General features: G+C 42.9%; 1 protein-coding gene across 1 annotated transcript in view; it reads right to left on the bottom strand.

The window, feature by feature from the left end:
- The window catches only part of LOC311058433 (enhancer of mRNA-decapping protein 3-like), a 46138-nt gene that overhangs the window by 17172 nt on the left and 8062 nt on the right, over nt 1–20904 (bottom strand). Inside the window, exon 4 of the mRNA XM_084075881.1 lies at nt 12511–12870. Within this exon, the coding sequence (XP_083932007.1) occupies nt 12511–12870 (360 nt within the window). The remainder of the gene's footprint in view (nt 1–12510; nt 12871–20904) is intronic.

The following is a 20904-nucleotide window of genomic DNA, read 5'->3' as shown; positions in this document are numbered from 1 at the left end:
TCTCTCCATCGTAGACCGAAGGGCATCGCTGAAAATGTCCTCACAGTTTGATTACTATGGCAATTTTACGCCACTATTTTTTCTGAGGTCTGTCATTGGATTGAAGCAACGTCCGCAGGCTCACACATACTCAAAGATAGATCACATAGAGGCAGTCGTTATGGATTCAAATTGGATTGATGGGTCGTTTTAAATTCCATTTGGTCCAGCACCTCAACACTGTAAAATTCCAATAGTGTAAAAGTTGCCAATTTTTCCACTGTAAAAACCTGAGGGTCAATTTAACCAACTTTAAAAAGGAAAATGTTTCTAGGTCAGTGCGTTACAATTTTAAAGAGGCAATGCTACAGGCCTATTACCCCTAGATATACGGTTTGAAGATCAAACCAGAAACCCCAATTCAAAGCTCCAAAGTTCTGAATCGTGGATCCATCTTCCTATGCCGCTATAGATTATTACGTTTTTCACTCCAACTCTCATCAAAAAAGTATCAAATACAACCAGTAACGGGTTAACTAATGTAGGCGGGACCAATTGGCGGTGGGTGATAGCAGAGTCCTCGATTGGCTCAGAGAGGCTGTTCACTTGACTTGAATGTTAAATTACGCACATACGTGTCATCCACAGAGAAATGCTGGCTAGACACAATATTTCAACTGAACCGAACAGCATATTGAATGACGTTATAGAAGTTATCAACCACATCAAAGCACACTCCCTTAACTAGCGTATGTTTGAGCAACTTGGTGAGGAAATGGACGCAGTGCTCGTCCATTTCGTCCAACTCCTTCTCTTACACACTGAAGTCAGATGGCTATCCAGGGGTAGATCGCTGACAAGTTACGACTTATGTGAATTATTTTGGGAAAAAAGTCCCCGCTGACAGTGGCAGCACATTTCAATGATGAGAAAAGGGAATTTTCCATACAAGCTACAACGATGTGCTGTTAATAAAATATTGCCATAAGAATAGAGAAGACACAAAGGAAAGGGTCATAACAGGACAACAATATAAAATATCCCTGTTATGCAAGCATAAGGATAGTTAAGTCTTATATAGATGGTGGGTTCATTTCTCTCTTTTTTTTTATAGGCTAATTTAATTCGGGTGTAAGATGCTTCCATCTTACACCCGAATTTATTACATTTCCCATTTTCAGTAATACAGCAAAAGGTAAACTAAATTGCTTTAATCACGCTCATGTGAATCCATAGATACAAATTTGTAAAGCTTGAAACAAACCAAATGAAAACAGTGGAGTCTGCAAGCAGATAAGCTTTAAGCCTAAGCCCGGCCTGAGCAAGCCTAACTCAACTGGTACTGTCAAATTTAAAACCCGAACCCAACATTTTATTATTCAGATATCCTAAAACAGATCCCCTGACTTTGGTCAGATGCCCGTCCTGACCGTCCCTCTCGCTTGCTCTTCCTCACAAGAGTGCCTGGACAGAAAGATATAGAATAGATTAATCCCTACTCCTAGGGGTGTTTTTTTGTGAAATTTGTCCTCTGCATTTACCCATCCTATAACTACTAGGAGCAATTAGGGGTTAAGAGTCTTGCTCAGGGACTGGCCTCGAAGCTGGGACAACCAGGGAATCTGGCTTCCCAGGCAGGCTCACTAACCGGACGGACGGACGGACGCACGGGCGCACACACACACGTTACATCTTTGACTAAGTTTAGCCTAGACACCACGCCCACCAGTAGAATGATAAACCATTTGTCTTTCTTGTTAGTAATTAACTATATAGTTAACAGTACGGCATGGTTAGGATGGAGATGAGGGCATGGTGACCCAGCAGAACAGAACACCAGTAGCTTATGGTCATAAATAATTTGCATTGCTTGTTAGTAATTCCTTTCAACCACGGAAACGTCACCCACTGATGGACTTGCTAAGCCTAACGTTACCAGGCTGGTCACACTTTTCTAACTAACTTGAGTAGTAGTACACATCTTGAAATCCAGAAAATAAGAATAAATCCTTCCCAGGACCATTCACGATTTTGAGAAGCTTGCTCTTTCCAAGGGCTCTCCCTCTCACTTCCCACCTGGCTGGCATTGCATCAAATAGGCCTAACATTACTTGCAACAAATCACACACACACACACACACACACACACACACACACACACACACACACACACACACACACACACACACACACACACACACACACACACACACACACACACACACACACACACACACACACACACACACACTTGAATAACTAACCCAAACCCACCGAAGTGAAGGCTACGTGAAAAGCTGGCCTGAAATCCAATACATTTTGGAACAGATAGAACGAAGCAACCAGGTGCTCACCGGCGGAGACGTAAAAGTCAAAAGAGTAAAAACAGTAGAGTTGCACCGATACCGATACGGTATCGGTATCGGCTACCGATATGACTTATTTCACGTATCGGATATCGGACATGACATAATCGATCCACGTTCCGATAAAAAAAAGTTTAAAAAAAAAGGAGTTTTTTTTTTAAAAGTTTTTTTTTTTAAAGTTAAAAAAAAAATCTCTGGTTTATAAATATATATAATATAATCACGCAATTGTAAGACCATAACCAAACGTTTTAGCAAATTACTATTAGATAAAACGATCCTGCAAACTTTTTTTCGCCGCTTCTCCAGTCTTTTCTGACGGCCCTCACAGCATGTGAAGACTGTAGACTGAATACCAAAACGCTCGTCCCAAAACACAGTAGCCCCAGCAAAATATGCCTAAACGCCCTAAACGTAACCTCAGTAAAACGGTGCAAAAACCTAACCTTATCCCTAAACTTAACCTCAGTAATGTATGCCTAACCCTAAACGTATGTATAACCTTATCCCCAGTAAAACAAATACAAGAACCACTGGTCCGTGAAAAAACAATGGGGCCATGAGTTTTGGTGCGGGGCTTCCATTTACCTACAGACACGCAGTAGCCCCGCTCAGGGAAGTGTTTTCGTCTGGTGGAGCGTGGAAGCTCCGTTCCGTCAGCAGAAATTGGACTTCCGGTTTTCGAGCTAGCAGAAATAAGGGTTCCGGTTGCCTTCAAAATAAGAGCGTACATTTTTTATGTTTTTTAAAAGACACAAATCTAATTTAAAAATACATTTATGATGTATGCCTTTTAAATGGCTCATACTAAAACACTTCTAAGTGGCAAGTTTAAAAAAGAAAGACACAATTGTATTTAAAAAATACATTTATGATGTACATTATGTCTTTTTAAATGGCTTATACTAGATCACTTCTAAGTGCCAGGTTGTTCCAGTTTGAAATTGGCTATTGACCCCCATTAAATGTGCACTTAGCACTGTTTTGCACTTTAACTGGATATTGATTTGTGTGTGTTACATATATGTATTGTTTTTGTATTGTTTGTCCATTGTTGTAATAATGATGACTCTAGGCCAGGTCACTCTTGGAAAATGATGATGATATAATATTGTTTATTGCAGAAGCAAATAAACAATGATAAAAGAGACCACAAAATATGCTACAAATAATAATAGTAGATAGTGCAAGCGAGATAAAAAAAAAGAGAAGAATTTGGGGTTTATAAAGTTGATCTCACGTATTTAAAAACTAAAATACAATACAAATACAAAAGTAATCAGAAAAAAAATATTACAAATTTATATTATTTAACAACATATATACAACATGGAAACACAGCATAAAAAAAGATAGAGAAATATTAGTACATTTTTAGTGTGTGTGTGTGTGTGTGTGTGTGTGTGTGTGTGTGTGTGTGTGTGTGTGTGTACTTCTCCATAACTGAGCGCCCCTAAACTTGATAGAAAATGGATACAGACCAGTAGAGAATATTGGTGAACATTTGAGAGATAATTTGTAAAAAAAAAAGAAAGTGGCAGGCCGCCCAGTGCGGCCTGACGTAAGAAAAGTGCCAATTTCAGACAATACTGGACACTGGACAGGAGACGGCTGTTGGCGCCAGCACTTTTGACATACGCACACGTTCAGGGAGACCCCCTCTACAACGCCACACTCTCCGCTAAGCCAGACAGGTTTATTTGGAAAAATGGCGGGCCGTCCAGTGAGGTCAGGGGTCAGAAAACAGCCATTTTTAGTGCATAGACTTCACAAATTGGGCGCTGGACACGAGACAGCTATTTGTGGCAGCACTTGTGACATACGCACGCGTTCAGGGAGACCCCCTCTACAACGCCACACTCTCCGCTAAGCCAGACAGGTGTATTTGGAAAAGTGGCGGGCCGTCCAGTGAGGTCAGGGGGCAGAAAACAGCCATTTTTAGTGCATAGACTTCACAAATTGGGCGCTGGACACGAGACAGCTATTTGTGGCGGCACTTGTGACATACGCACGCGTTCAGGGAGACCCCCTCTACAACGCCACACTCTCCGCTAAGCCAGACAGGTGTATTTGGAAAAGTGGCGGGCCGTCCAGTGAGGTCAGGGGGCAGAAAACAGCCATTTTTAGTGCATAGACTTCACAAATTGGGCGCTGGACACGAGACAGCTATTTGTGGCGGCACTTGTGACATACGCACGCGTTCAGGGAGACCCCCTCTACAACGCCACACTCTCCGCTAAGCCAGACAGGTGTATTTGGAAAAATGGCGGGCCGTCCAGTGAGGTCAGGGGTCAGAAAACAGCCATTTTTAGTGCATAGACTTCACAAATTGGGCGCTGGACACGAGACAGCTATTTGTGGCGGCACTTGTGACATACGCACGCGTTCAGGGAGACCCCCTCTACAACGCCACACTCTCCGCTAAGCCAGACAGGTGTATTTGGAAAAATGGCGGGCCGTCCAGTGAGGTCAGGGGTCAGAAAACAGCCATTTTTAGTGCATAGACTTCACAAATTGGGCGCTGGACACGAGACAGGAATTTGTGGCGGCACTTGTGACATACGCACGCGTTCAGGGAGACCCCCTCTACAACGCCACACTCTCCGCTAAGCCAGACAGGTGTATTTGGAAAAGTGGCGGGCCGTCCAGTGAGGTCAGGGGTCAGAAAACAGCCATTTTTAGTGCATAGACTTCACAAATTGGGCGCTGGACACGAGACAGGTATTTGTGGCGGCACTTGTGACATACGCACGCGTTCAGGGAGACCCCCTCTACAACGCCACACTCTCCGCTAAGCCAGACAGGTGTATTTGGAAAAGTGGCGGGCCGTCCAGTGAGGTCAGGGGTCAGAAAACAGCCATTTTTAGTGCATAGACTTCACAAATTGGGCGCTGGACACGAGACAGCTATTTGTGGCGGCACTTGTGACATACGCACGCGTTCAGGGAGACCCCTTCTACAACGCCACACTCTCCGCTAAGCCAGACAGGTGTATTTGGAAAAGTGGCGGGCCGTCCAGTGAGGTCAGGGGGCAGAAAACAGCCATTTTTAGTGCATAGACTTCACAAATTGGGCGCTGGACACGAGACAGCTATTTGTGGCGGCACTTGTGACATACGCACGCGTTCAGGGAGACCCCCTCTACAACGCCACACTCTCCGCTAAGCCAGACAGGTGTATTTGGAAAAATGGCGGGCCGTCCAGTGAGGTCAGGGGTCAGAAAACAGCCATTTTTAGTGCATAGACTTCACAAATTGGGCGCTGGACACGAGACAGCTATTTGTGGCGGCACTTGTGACATACGCACGCGTTCAGGGAGACCCCCTCTACAACGCCACACTCTCCGCTAAGCCAGACAGGTGTATTTGGAAAAATGGCGGGCCGTCCAGTGAGGTCAGGGGTCAGAAAACAGCCATTTTTAGTGCATAGACTTCACAAATTGGGCGCTGGACACGAGACAGCTATTTGCCGTGGCACTTACTATTACTTACTTACAATTATAACAATCTGTTCTTGCTTACAATTGGCCGCTGATCATTCAGGCTACAGTCACAATTTAACACAAAAAAATGTAGATTAATATCACAGACTGAGGTTACCTGTTGTTGTTTTTATTTCGTTTTAGTCATAGTCTTTTGAATAACATTTAATTTAGTTTTATTTTATTCACCTTAAATGTTTGTTTTAGTGTAGTTTTAGTCGACTAAATATAATACGATTTTAGTCGACTAAATCTACAGTTGATTTTGTCGTCAAAAATGTATTTTGGCAGGCCTTGATGGCGTCGTAATGCTACATTTTACACTTGGTTGCATGCTGAAATTAGCCAATCTACTGCTGTGACTTCACCTATCAAATTAAATAAAATACCTTTTAAAAAGTTCTATTGATGTCACCTCCTTATGACTCCATAATAAATCAAACCTACTCATTGGCTTTTTGGAAGAGGATGCAAGTCCCAGGAAGTGCCACAGAATATCATCAGGAAGTTTTAAAGCATCTTCTGTGTATACAGTACTGTTGCGTTGACCAGTTATTGATAGATATGTGTGGATACTCCCACAAAACAGACATGGCTATGGACAAGCCTTGCTTCTATTTCAGTTTCCCAGTTTGACATCAGTATAACATTTCAATACCATTATAAGGCACACACCAACATCTCGTTCTGTGTCTCTCTCCGTTCCTGAGATATGACTGATGTAACATTGACTGTGACTATGATTGTGACCTTGAGCCATTTTTATAGGGCAGCCTAGAGATCATTTCTACCAAGTTCCATGAAAATCTGAAACTCTCTTCTATCAGGTAATGGATGTGGAGCCATTTCAAAATGTGTGACATTTTCAAAGAGAACTCCGGAACTAATCTGAACAAGAATCAATAGGGATTTATTTGTCACTTACTCAATACAGGTACAAGCAGTGAAATGTTTGGGGCTGTTTCTACAGAGACTGTGCTAACACAACCAATATCTTTTTAGAATTATAGATAACAGAAATAAAATGAAAGTACAGATGGAATGGCATGTATGATAAACCTCTTAAAACATGTATGATAATCTGTAGCAGCAGTGGCAAATGTGCAAAAATACAAGATAGCAACGCATTGCAGGCTTGCAGGCTTATGCAAAGGCTAAAATGTAATTAGATACCATGTTATGTAGACAGATGCCAGGCCATTGTTGACCTGGCATCCTATAGTTTCAATAGTTTCAATGTAGAGATTATAGATTTTTTGGGGGGATAGGGAGCTGTTAGACTGATGATTCTTGGTTTACATACAGTATGATCCTAGATTACTATTTCTATGCATTTGATGTATTACCTTGCTTACTGTAAATCGCTCTGGATTAAGAGCGTCTGCTAAATGCCTAAATGCCTAAATTGTAAATCACATTGTGAGCTTGTACAGTATATCGCCTATTTTAACTATTTTAAAATAGTCCCAGTCCCACACGTACAGTCCCAGTCGGCAAAGTGTCACCTGGTACTATAGTACCAGGTGACCAATTGACACTTATTTGCACAATGTTATTTGCACAATGCACTGACAGACACATCTAAGAACTCTCAAACCCATAGAATCACTTTACAAACAGACATTAAAAACACTTGATCAAAAACCCAACCGTTACCACCATTGCCGTATAGTTCAAAAGTATAATTTATTTAATTTTGATAGCTTTAAACATTTTGCAGATGCCTGTCTCATTTTTAAGGTTTTAAATGGGCTTGCACCTCCACCACTAAAACAGTTCATAGAGCGAAGGGAGAGTGGTGACAGATCAACAAGGGCAACTACCAGAGGAGACTGTGAGGTACCATTCAGACGGAGTGTGTTGGTAAAACAGTCTTCTCTGTTAGAGCCCCCCATCACTGGAACAGTCTTCCTACCGAAGTAAGAGAGACCAACAACTTTCTAACCTTCAAATTCAACCTTAAAAGATGGCTAAAAGCTAACCAAATTTGTAATCATGAGTAAATTTCGCCTCCATTAATCACTGACGTGTCTCCTCCTATTTTACTGTATTGTACTATGTCTACTTGTTTTGTATAGTTGACAATGTCTCTTTTTGTATGGATAACTATACCACTTTTTTAACAGCCTGCCCAGGGACTACAGATGAAAATTAGCCAACTCTGGCTCATTTACATGGACGTGAATAACTGACATGTTGATCAATGTGCATTGTCCCTGTTAAATAAATAAATATAAATAAATGTGCACTGACAAGTGATTCTGACGTATATCTGCATGCTAATCGTCTATTTTCACTATTTCAAAAACATGTTTTTAAGGGGGGGTCTGAAAATGGCTGTTTTCTGACCCCTGACCTCACTGGACGGCCCGCCACTTTTCCAAATACACCTGTCTGGCTTAGCGGAGAGTGTGGCGTTGTAGAGGGGGTCTCCCTGAACGCGTGCGTATGTCACAAGTGCCGCCACAAATTCCTGTCTCGTGTCCAGCGCCCAATTTGTGAAGTCTATGCACTAAAAATGGCTGTTTTCTGACCCCTGACCTCACTGGACGGCCCGCCACTTTTCCGAATACACCTGTCTGGCTTAGCGGAGAGTGTGGCGTTGTAGAGGGGGTCTCCCTGAACGCGTGCGTATGTCACAAGTGCCGCCACAAATTCCTGTCTCGTGTCCAGCGCCCAATTTGTGAAGTCTATGCACTAAAAATGGCTGTTTTCTGACCCCTGACCTCACTGGACGGCCCGCCACTTTTCCAAATACACCTGTCTGGCTTAGCGGAGAGTGTGGCGTTGTAGAGGGGGTCTCCCTGAACGCGTGCGTATGTCACAAGTGCCGCCACAAATTCCTGTCTCGTGTCCAGCGCCCAATTTGTGAAGTCTATGCACTAAAAATGGCTGTTTTCTGACCCCTGACCTCACTGGACGGCCCGCCATTTTTCCAAATACACCTGTCTGGCTTAGCGGAGAGTGTGGCGTTGTAGAGGGGGTCTCCCTGAACGCGTGCGTATGTCACAAGTGCCGCCACAAATTCCTGTCTCGTGTCCAGCGCCCAATTTGTGAAGTCTATGCACTAAAAATGGCTGTTTTCTGACCCCTGACCTCACTGGACGGCCCGCCACTTTTCCAAATACACCTGTCTGGCTTAGCGGAGAGTGTGGCGTTGTAGAGGGGGTCTCCCTGAACGCGTGCGTATGTCACAAGTGCCGCCACAAATTCCTGTCTCGTGTCCAGCGCCCAATTTGTGAAGTCTATGCACTAAAAATGGCTGTTTTCTGACCCCTGACCTCACTGGACGGCCCGCCATTTTTCCAAATACACCTGTCTGGCTTAGCGGAGAGTGTGGCGTTGTAGAGGGGGTCTCCCTGAACGCGTGCGTATGTCACAAGGGCCGCCACAAATTCCTGTCTCGTGTCCAGCGCCCAATTTGTGAAGTCTATGCACTAAAAATGGCTGTTTTCTGACCCCTGACCTCACTGGACGGCCCGCCACTTTTCCAAATACACCTGTCTGGCTTAGCGGAGAGTGTGGCGTTGTAGAGGGGGTCTCCCTGAACGCGTGCGTATGTCACAAGTGCCGCCACAAATACCTGTCTCGTGTCCAGCGCCCAATTTGTGAAGTCTATGCACTAAAAATGGCTGTTTTCTGACCCCTGACCTCACTGGACGGCCCGCCACTTTTCCAAATACACCTGTCTGGCTTAGCGGAGAGTGTGGCGTTGTAGAGGGGGTCTCCCTGAACGCGTGCGTATGTCACAAGTGCCGCCACAAATTCCTGTCTCGTGTCCAGCGCCCAATTTGTGAAGTCTATGCACTAAAAATGGCTGTTTTCTGACCCCTGACCTCACTGGACGGCCCGCCATTTTTCCAAATACACCTGTCTGGCTTAGCGGAGAGTGTGGCGTTGTAGAGGGGGTCTCCCTGAACGCGTGCGTATGTCACAAGTGCCGCCACAAATTCCTGTCTCGTGTCCAGCGCCCAATTTGTGAAGTCTATGCACTAAAAATGGCTGTTTTCTGACCCCTGACCTCACTGGACGGCCCGCCACTTTTCCAAATACACCTGTCTGGCTTAGCGGAGAGTGTGGCGTTGTAGAGGGGGTCTCCCTGAACGCGTGCGTATGTCACAAGTGCCGCCACAAATTCCTGTCTCGTGTCCAGCGCCCAATTTGTGAAGTCTATGCACTAAAAATGGCTGTTTTCTGACCCCTGACCTCACTGGACGGCCCGCCATTTTTCCAAATACACCTGTCTGGCTTAGCGGAGAGTGTGGCGTTGTAGAGGGGGTCTCCCTGAACGCGTGCGTATGTCACAAGTGCCGCCACAAATTCCTGTCTCGTGTCCAGCGCCCAATTTGTGAAGTCTATGCACTAAAAATGGCTGTTTTCTGCCCCCTGAGCTCACTGGACGGCCCGCCACTTTTCCAAATACACCTGTCTGGCTTAGCGGAGAGTGTGGCGTTGTAGAGGGGGTCTCCCTGAACGCGTGCGTATGTCACAAGTGCCGCCACAAATTCCTGTCTCGTGTCCAGCGCCCAATTTGTGAAGTCTATGCACTCCCGTGAACAGCATTTATCCATTTAGATACATTTTTTATGTTATTAAAACAGTTAAACACTTTTTTTATTACAAATATACATAATATGTGTTTTCTAGCTTTGTTTAAATGCTTAATTTATAGTTTTAATGTGCAAATGAACCGTTTTTCAATGGTTTTCAATGGTTTCTTTTTACTCTAGACGGTACTCTTATTCTGAAGAGATCGTCAACCGGAAGTCTTATTTCTGCTCCGTTATTTCTGCTGACGGAACACAGCTGAGCGTAGAGACGGCACAAAGTAAACATGTCCTCTGTTGTTGATAATGTTGGCTTTCGCAGCCTGATCGAACACCTTGAGCCAAAATATAATATCCCCTCCAGGAAATACATATCAGAGACTGCTTTACCAGATCTATACGACAGAGTGTCGTCGCGGTTAGCAGCTAGTTAAAAGATGTTAAAACTATGAGTTTCACTACTGACATCTGGTCCTCTGCCGTTAGCCCAATGTCGCTAATAACACCTCTCATAGACTTTCATTATATTTTTGGGCGACGTCGCCCAGAGTTGCCCGCTGTTAAAACGTACCGTCACCGTACATTGGGTGAGTGCGGAGAATTATGCTTTTAACAGCGTGGTGCTGCAGGTTAAAGAGTGCAGGGGCTCACACACCAGCGAGTTGATTAAAACCACAATGAAAGAGATGCTGGATAACTGGAAGATCCCGCTGGCTAAACATGTGGTTTTGAGAGAGAACGCCAGTAACATGAAAAAGGCGATGGATGAGGTGCCTGTTGATAGTTTGGGCTACTAAGCAGGACACAAAACGTCTTCAGCAAGACTGAACGTCTTGCTGAAGACGTTTTGTGTCCTGCTTTAGCTCTAATAGCTCATCTATATGATTAAAAAGCCTACTATGATAAAAAAAAAAAGCCTACTGGAACAGAAACGAGCCCTCTGTGCATGATATCAAGCGGACCACAACCTGCCAGCAACACTGTCTGCCAACGAGTGGTCATTGTTGGAAAAAACAGTGACAGTACTGGAACCCTTTTTAAAAAAAATGTTTTTTAATTGTTATTGCACTTTCAAATATTCTGTTAAAAAAATGAGTAGCCACTTTTTTTTTGCATTTGCCAATTAAATATTTGCACTGCCAGGCACTTGTTTAACTTTAAAAAGCCACGATGAGATGTGGTTGCCTTGTTTACAGTGGTTGCTGCTGCATTACAACAGACCTACAGTATTTTTTTTATTTTGTGTTTAATACAATTTTAATTAGCAGCTAAGTATGCACATTGTTTTAATTTATTATTTGTAGGTATTTTCTTTTGGTGATAGATCATAGTGTATTTGTTTTTTTTCTACTGTTATTGTACTTTAAAATATTCAGTAATAAATGTCTTTAATTGAAAGGTAATGCATTTTTTTAGGGATGTTCGATATTATCGGCCTCCCGATATTATCGGCCGATATTAGCATAAAAATCGATATCGGAAAATATCGGTATCGGTTTTTGAATTTAAGCTTACCCTAATCACAATAATCCCCGCATATATCGGTATCGGTTGATATCGGTATCGGTAATTAAGAGTTTGACAATATCGGTATATCGGTTATCGGTAAAAAAGCCAATATCGGACAACCCTAATTTTTTTTTTGTATTTAAAGTTTTGCTCGGATATCGGCATATATATCGGATATCGAAAAATATCCTAATTGATATATCGGATCGGATCGGAATTGAAAAAACCTGTATCGGTGCATCTCTAAAAAACAGTAAAACGTGCTCCTGGATCAGACGGGATAAGACCTCAGATAAAAAAATGTGAGATCCGGGCACTCGAGGTTAAAAGAGAGAACAGCCTTTATTTAATACACCAACATGTTTCGACCAAAAGCAGTCTTCATCAGGGCCAAATGAAATATATTTTTGGGACGCATACCCAAAATGCATCAGGTCGCAGACCTCTAGCAGGGGTCCTTTAGGACTGAACATAGCCGTGTGTGTGTGCGCGCACGTGCCTTACTGTGCAGACACACCTACTATGTATGAATGCACGCTAATATTGTTTGAGTGTGTTCACACACACACATGCACTTTTGTGTGTGTGAAATGTGCATGTGTACTACAACGTGCGAGTGTGTCCTTACCTGTACAGTACTCCTTGCCTCTGTGCTGGGGCACGGTAATCTGCCGATAGACCACGGGTTTGCCCGCCAGAATGTTCTCGTCGTGGCGGTAGCGGGCAGGGGTCCGCTCGTTTGGCGTGCTGCGTGGGCGTGCCCCGTTGGCGTTGCTGCTCTGATCCGCCTCGTCGATCTCGGAGAACACGGCGGCTTTGTCGAACAGGGCGAGGTTCCCCTCAAAGTCAAAGTCCTCGTCCAGGTCCTCGAACCCGGCGTCTCCGAAGCACTCGTAATTCTTGGGCCTTGCGTGGGTGCTGCCGCCGTTCCTCACGCCGTTCTTCTTGGCCGTGGCCTGTGCCGCCGTTCCTCGGCCAGTAGAGGAACCTGCATGAAAGAACACATAACTGAGGTGTTGGGAGTCTTGGGACTAGAACCCGACCAATGCTCGATTTTTGGGTCCAATGCCAATATTGATTTTGGAGGGTTCTCAAGACCACCGATGTTTTGAACAATCTACTTGGCCAAAACGAGCAACATGTTCTAATACATTTCAAAAACAGATTAGACTAATGTTTATATTTTTAAACAAAATAAAATAACTTTTTATTTAACCACTTAAGGCCCTATTATTTTTATTAAAATTATAATAATATTCTTCAAATATACACAGTCTATAAGCTCACAATGTGTGCCGTTGCAATGCATTTTGACCTTATAGAGACACTATTTTTGACAAATATTGGATTATTATTAATTAGGGTTAGGGAATGGGGATGCCAGATGGAAACTTCTTTTAAGTGGTAAGCTGCATAATTGCGCAGCTCTGAAAATGTCAAAGGGGATTTGAGTGAGTATAATGCTCTGCTCCTCACTATGAATGACCTGATCTACTCCAGCAGCTCTGCTCAGTGCACAGCAGAAGACTTGGGCAACTCCCAGGTAGGGAGGGGAACAACACTCAAACTCATCCATTTAAATCAATTATTTAAAAAAGAAATGATTTTAATTCATTTTCAAAAATAGGGAAAATATCAGATCTAGAAGCTCACAATGTGTTAAAGGAGACATCCGGTCATTTTAAGTGTTATGTTTGATGTGCGGTTGCCTGTTTCTCTCCCGACCTGGCAACCTGGGGCTGCCATGCAGAGAGATAAGCAGCCCCAGCATTAGCTCGTTCTGTTATTAGCCGTTAGCTTCTCGGAGTTTTAGCGCCTGTTACATTATCATGGGACTCAACAATGAGTACTAGAAGCAAAAAAACAGACTTTGCATTTGTTAAAAAAGGCGAATTTGGGCTATCCAGCATCCTACTATCATGCCAACGGTGGGGGTCGATAGGGGGATTTGTGGAGTCACGCGATTTTCATTTCTACGTCGGTAAGTGATTTGACGCACATCAAACATAACACTTAAAATGACCGGATGTCTCCTTTAAGTGCCATTTTCCCTATCTTTGCAAGGCACTGTTATACAATGGCTATAATGTTATACATGGCTTGACAAGTGGTTAATCAGACTACTTATATATATTTTTTCAATCCATATTTTTTATTTTGGACAATTTGTTTATATATAAAAAAGTTCAAAGACGATTATTTAAAAAAAACATGCTTCTCAATTATTTGATTAATCAAAAAAGTAATTCTTATAAATCGCGAAAAAGACAATGGATAGGACATGCTGTATTTTATTTGGAAATAATTCTAAGCCATGTAAATAAGGTTACCATATGTAGGAGGAAAATGTTTTATAAAGCTGCAGTGAGCCACCTAAACTGCCCCTTATTCCTTTGGGTCCCCACTTGGCATCTTGGTTGCATTTTACTTTCTCATCTTGGTGGTCATATCAATAGTGGAGCGGCTAAATGCTTTTTATTGGCAGAATCTTTCAGTTGATGATAAAAGCGTGAAAATTGGCATGAGCAGTCTCCATGGGTCACTTGACAAGAAAATTGTCCGAGGCAGTTGTAATTTCAAGATGGCGGCCATTTTTCAAGATGGCCGATACCTTAGTGAGCAGTTAAGTGATATGATGGTTTATTTGGTGATACAAGCATGAAAATTGGCATGAATAGTCTCTGTGGGTCACTTGACAATAGGCCACCCACAGCTACTTCACATTTCAACATGGCGGCCATTTTTCAAGATGGCCAGCACTTAAGTGGAGCATTTAAGTTATATAATGGTTCATTTGGTGATACAAGCATGAACATTGGCATGAGCAGTCTCTGTGGGTCACTTGACAATAAGCCACCCACAGCTACTTGAAATTTCAAGATGGCGGCCATTTTTCAAGATGGCCACCACCTTAGTGGAGCAGTTAAGCTTAAGATACAAGCATGAAAATTGCCATGAGCCGTCTCAAAAGGTCATTTGACAAGAAACCCCACAACCACCGCTTGAAATTTCAAGATGACTGCCGCCCGCCATGTGGATCTTTAAATGATACCTTTTCTCATAGAAATGTATTGGGTTCCTCAAAAAGCTCTGTCAAGAGAGGTTGTTTGACTGTGTTTTGTCTGACTACTCGCCCACGACCTGTCCAGTTTGGTAAAACCTGTCAGGAGTTGCCTCCCACCGGCATAGCTCTCAGGGTTCACTGAGGTACACAAGCTCCCTTACCACGACAAGGTAACAGTCACAAGGGCGGATTTATTTTTTATTTTTTAACTAACAGCCATTACATGTGTCAAATAAATACTAAGAAATGGGGAAACAAAAAATATGACTAATAAATGAGCACAGTTGTGGTGCTGATTAGCACAGTTGTGGTGCTGAACGGACAGTGCTCCAAAATTATAATTGAGCAATGGCTAATACTGAATGGCAGTAGCCACGGAACCATGACAAACTATACTAAGGAACTAAACTGAAAATATGCTTCACCGTTACGTATGGCAGTGGAAGGCAGTGGAAGCAATGTTACAAAGTAACAACTGAAAATTACACACTAATAGACTGGTGACAAAGTAAAACATGATGCACTGATGTGGCGAGGGGAAGCCGAGCCATAGGCTTACACTTGAAAACACAGAGGACAACGGGGAATAACTCTGGCAAAATAAACATGCAAATAGGTTCTAGCAGGGGCAACTATATAGGCATGTGCAACTGAGTCCATATCTGAAGCACTTACTGTACACCTTCCAGTACATGCCTTGGTGCACCCACATTTGGTCAACTCCCAACAACTCTCCGCAATAGGTGGAAGTGGAGTCCAGAAGACTTTCCACTTCTCGTCCTGTTCCACCCATCCCCAGTCAGATGGCTCGGCATTTGTGGATGTCCCTTCAATGCCTGTCCCCACACGTATCCAGCCTCATAAGAAGCACGTTTGGCATGCTCTTTGAGTGCTGCTTGAGTTGGTGGGATCAAGTCATAATGTCTTTGCTTTCTGGCAAAGAGATCAAGATGTAGATGCTCTCTTTTGGGCCCTTTCCAGCTCTGTGATGTTGAACCTAAGTTTACAGCTTAAATTATATTTTGCTCTGTTTCTTGTCAATGTGCTTTCTATGCCATCACCTTCATCTAGTCAGGTTAGACTAAGTAAGATAGGTAGAGCATTGATCTTATGAAATAATGGAACATTTCTTGCAATGGTATCATAACCAGTACGATCGTGCTCTCTGTTGAATAAACTCGGCTGAATGAGTTTTTCCTTGGTGACCTGCTGACAAATGAAACATCTGTCCCAGTTAGTTTTCTCAACTGTTATGATGGCTTCTGCCATGTCTGCAGCATAGGCAGAGGCCGAGGGTTTATCCTTTTACCACCTTTTACCAAGCACTTTGATGTATGGGATACAACTAAGTTCGTGCCTTAACCCTACACCTAGTCCGATCGTTCATCCAATGCCATTTAAATCCTGTGCGATCTGTACACCATCCGGTTAACTAAAACCCCATTAACCTTGGCTCGGCTCTCCCGCGCTGGCACAACCTGTCAATTCAGGTGCGGCTATCTAATTTTTTTGGGGTAAATTAGACAGCATTTGGGGTACTAACTTTCAATTAGCTGACATTGAACCCCACTCTGAGTTTAACAGCAGTGATATATCACCAGTGTGCCCTGGTAGTGCGGATATTCACTCTTATCTAATCTATCTATGATCAACAAATCAACACAACTGTATTGTGATGTGTTAAAAGTTGTTCTTTAGCATAATAACAATAATCGTATAATTGTCCTTAATGAAAAAAAACATACATTTCTATGAGAAAATGTATCTTTTGAGGATCCAGGGGGCGGCCATCTTGAAAATAGAAATTTCAAGTGGATGTGAGTGTTTTCTTGTCAAGCAACCCTTAGAAACTGCTCATGCCAATTGTAATGCCTGTATCAACAAATAAACCATTATATAACTTAATTGCTCCACTAAAGTGTTGGCCATCTTGACAAATGGCCGCCATCTTGAAATTTTAAGTAGCTGTGGGTGGCCTATTGTCAAGTGACCCACAGAGACTGCTCATGCCAATTTTCATGCTTGTATCACCAAATAAACCATTATAGAACTTAATTGCTCCACTAAAGTGTTGGCCATCTTGAAAAATGGCCGCCATCTTGGAAATTCAAGTAGCTGTGGGTGGTCTATTGTCAAGTGACCCACAGAGACTGCTCATGCCAATTTTCATGCTTGTATCACCAAATAAACCATCATATCACTTAACTGCCCACTAAGGTGTCGGCCATCTTGAAAAATGGCCGCCATCTTGAAATTACAACTGCCTCGGACAATTTTCTTGTCAAGTGACCCGTGGAGACTGCTCATGCCAATTTTCACGCTTTTATCATAAATTGAAAGATCGTAGCACTTAGCTGCTCCGCTACAAGTACAAAACATGAACATTTCCTGGAAAGCTGTTCCAAGTAATCACCTCCTTCCAAGAAAGGAAGCAACAAAGAGTCATGCATTCCATCATACCTCAAGTATTAGGAATGGGATAAACTACCTACAACAGAAGTTGGCAGGTTCAAATTACGAATATATTTCTCCCTCCTTTAATGTGCGACTTTGACTGACAAAGCCCATTACTTTTTCACAGCTAGCTTGTACTCCCCATACGTAGGAAAAAAAGCTCTACTGCCGCAACAAACACAAAACAATTACGTAACTGCGTGCCAGCCGCTCAACAATATCTTCACAGTTTACATACATGCAATGCATGCACAAATAAAACAAAATGAACCAAGATGGGAACACCAAAAAAAAATAAAAGGACAAAACTGGAAAAACCTGGCATTCAACACAGGCCGCAGTGCCTGAGCTCTCACGCTAAGCTACAGACAAGAAAGCCACGGTCGCACGCTAATGTCACAGTGACAGCTAAGGTGCTCTCGGCCCTGTCACGCAAGACACCGGGACGACGCTCAGTCAAAATAGACTTGCCATTCATACAAAAGGCGCTAGCCAATCAGACAGCCATCTATAACCTGCCACTGTGTCACAAGCAACTACAAAATAACAATAACCTGACCTTACTACCGGTCTTACATGACAGACAGCTCACCCATGTTTTCCTGTGTTCATTCAGAAGTGAGGTGAAGATACAGGGCAAGCAGACACACATTCTTTTGCAATTAAAAGTTATGAAATTAAATAAAACTAATATTTTATTGTAGTGTATTGTTTAGAGATCATGTTTTTATTATGATCAACTATCCAAAGACTCATTTGGCTCTGTAACGCCACTAACCAAAACATCACAGATGTGGAACCAAAATGAACCCTCCATACATATACACATCAAATGCTGGGTCTTCCCCCCCCCCCCCCCTCTTCTTAAAAAAAAAAGAAAAAAAAGAAAAAGGGGATGACTGACTATGTGACTATTCATCAACAAAACCTTTTTGTCAATGGTTGAACCAGACGTCTGAATGAACTGGGCAGCTTTCCAAGTCAAGCAAACTAGTGAATAGCAGCAATAAAGTAGTGAGATTTATGAGGACACCGAGGATCTGGATGCCAGAGAAAACATTGTCACTGTATGTTTCTTCAAAGCGCAAAAAGCATTTATTGCGTGAGAACCTGCCTAGAATAGATGCGGACCATGTTGACTCAATCCTAGATTTCTAATTCAAAGTACATAACTAACCCTAACCCTAAACGTAACTGGTGGCTGCAACGTTGACATGCAATGTGACAGTGGTTTGCAGAAACGTACAGCGGTATGGTTTCTTCTCTGGTGATTGGGTTGCTGAGGATACAAGACTGATGACACCAAGTGGATTTCAGGTTCAAGGATGAGCCTTGGTCAAACTGGGAGTATAAATAACTAGCCTAAACGTAATTACTTTTTACTAGAAATGCAGTTTAACAATCAAGGAAAGCCTTCTCATCATTTTATTTTGCATTACATTTTGTACTTTAGCTAGGGACCCCCTGGGTGGTTCCCAGTACCACACATTGAGAACCACTGGATTAGATCAATCAGAAGCCAACATGATCACTTTACAGCTTAGTAAACTGAGAAAGACAATTATGCATAGTTCCAACCAAGCAATCCAATTGGTTGAATTATTGACCACATCACTGTGGAGCCAATAATGATGGTAAAGCACACCCCCTCATGCAATATTGCTTAATCCACAAATTATCCATAAATCTCCTAGTCTGAAGGTTTTGCCTGACTTGTAATGCCGCCTTGGCATTCTTGACCTGTACTCTCAAGGATTTATTAAATGTGTCAAGTCTCAGAGGGACAAAGCGATGGTGAGAAACAGGAGGCACGGCCGGAGTAACAGGACATCAAGATGGTGTGTGAGGGCTGTCATCACATGGCCCTGGGGGGGAAATGTGTTCACATGCAAGGCAAAAACCGGAGGAAAACCTCCGTGTCACTGACGTCTAATCTAGGAGAGGAAGCTAAAGGAATGCACAGCGACAGGTCATGAACAGCTGTATGGGGTGAGGGATAGAGCAAGGCCTTTACACGTCTTCTTCACTCCTATGAATGATATGACAACTATTCAAGCCTCATTCATAGAGGCTGAGGTCTTTAATGGTGGTAGAAAAAACGACCTTAGTCTGAAAACAAAATTGTCTCGCTTTATCGCCGCATAACATTCATGTTGTGTAGATGTACAAAATCATTACAAAAAAAAATGTACACACTTTAACGCACACCGAGCAAACAAGAAAATGCTCAGTGTTTCAAGTGCCACTTGAAGCCTATATTATTCATCGTCCAACAAATAGCAAAAGTAGCCCATCTATGTTTAAACTAAGTGATTCTTTTATACTTTGTCACATGATGTTGTTCATCTACAAAAAGGACATACATACATGAAAATCAACACAACTCATGTCAACACCAGGTTGACAATACCTTTTTGTCAAGCAAAAAAGCTTTAACTAATGAATTAGCCTTTACAAAGAAACTATGTTGGATTTGAGAAGCTGGCTTTTGAACAGAGGGCCATCGGCTCGATGGCTACCCATAATGTTCATGTTCAGTATGTTGCACTGAATAGCTTGCTGGTCATTATAGGCGAACATTTTCAAAGATTTTCAAAAATCACAATGCGTTGCAAGTTTAAGCATTCTGAGGCTGTAGATCGGCTATAAGTACAAAAATAGGGCTGAAGTGGTTAACCATTGGCTGGGTCCCTGTGTCCAAATGCCTGTGAATCTGTTACAGCTGTCAGTGAGAACTATTTTCAAAAGGGCAGATGAGGAGGTCCTTCATCATAAGTGCCATCATCATAATGAGGTCTTTCTGGGTCCATGGGTTGTTGGCTCCAATTGGGGAGGCTTAGCCACGTAATTCATGAAAGATTCTCCAGTTTCCAAATACCGCAAGTACTGTCAGATAATAATCAGGCAAAACTTGTGCAGTCCACAATTTTATTAACCCATTCAATCCGGGAACGCGTCCGTGTCATTTTAGACTTCTTTGGGCTATTCAAAAATAGCAGCTATACAAGCTCATATCTATGAGCTTGTATATCTGCTAGTTTAGAAAAATTGTGAAAATGTGTCATCTCAAAATATTTTGAGATGGGGGTCCGCGGTCAAACACATATCATTTTGAGGGTCCTTGACATGAAAAGGTTTCTATAAATGTCTTCTAAATCCTAATTATGAGCTTGTATATATATATCTGCCATTTTTGAATAGCCAAAGAAATCTTAAAAACGGATGCGTTACCGGTCTTAATGGATTAAGTGTCCTCATCTCCACTCGCTTCGTGTGGCCAGAGGATGCGTGCATGGCATTGCGTGTGAAAGGGGGGTCAGCCCCGCCCAACACCACTCAGCACTTTGGCCCCTTGCAATTTGTGCTTCAGCTCCTGGGCCAGCGGCCCAAGAGAAAGAGCAAGACTTTTTCCCAAATCACAAGGTAAACAGTCCTTCCACATTTGATATCGCCTCGGCATTCCGAGCGCACTGGGACACAACACAGCTTCCTGTGGATGGGGAT

Source organism: Gymnoscopelus microlampas, assembly GCF_963454915.1.
Source record: "Gymnoscopelus microlampas genome assembly, chromosome: 1".
Classification (NCBI taxonomy): domain Eukaryota; kingdom Metazoa; phylum Chordata; class Actinopteri; order Myctophiformes; family Myctophidae; genus Gymnoscopelus; species Gymnoscopelus microlampas.
This window is presented reverse-complemented; position numbering and strand designations above follow the sequence as displayed.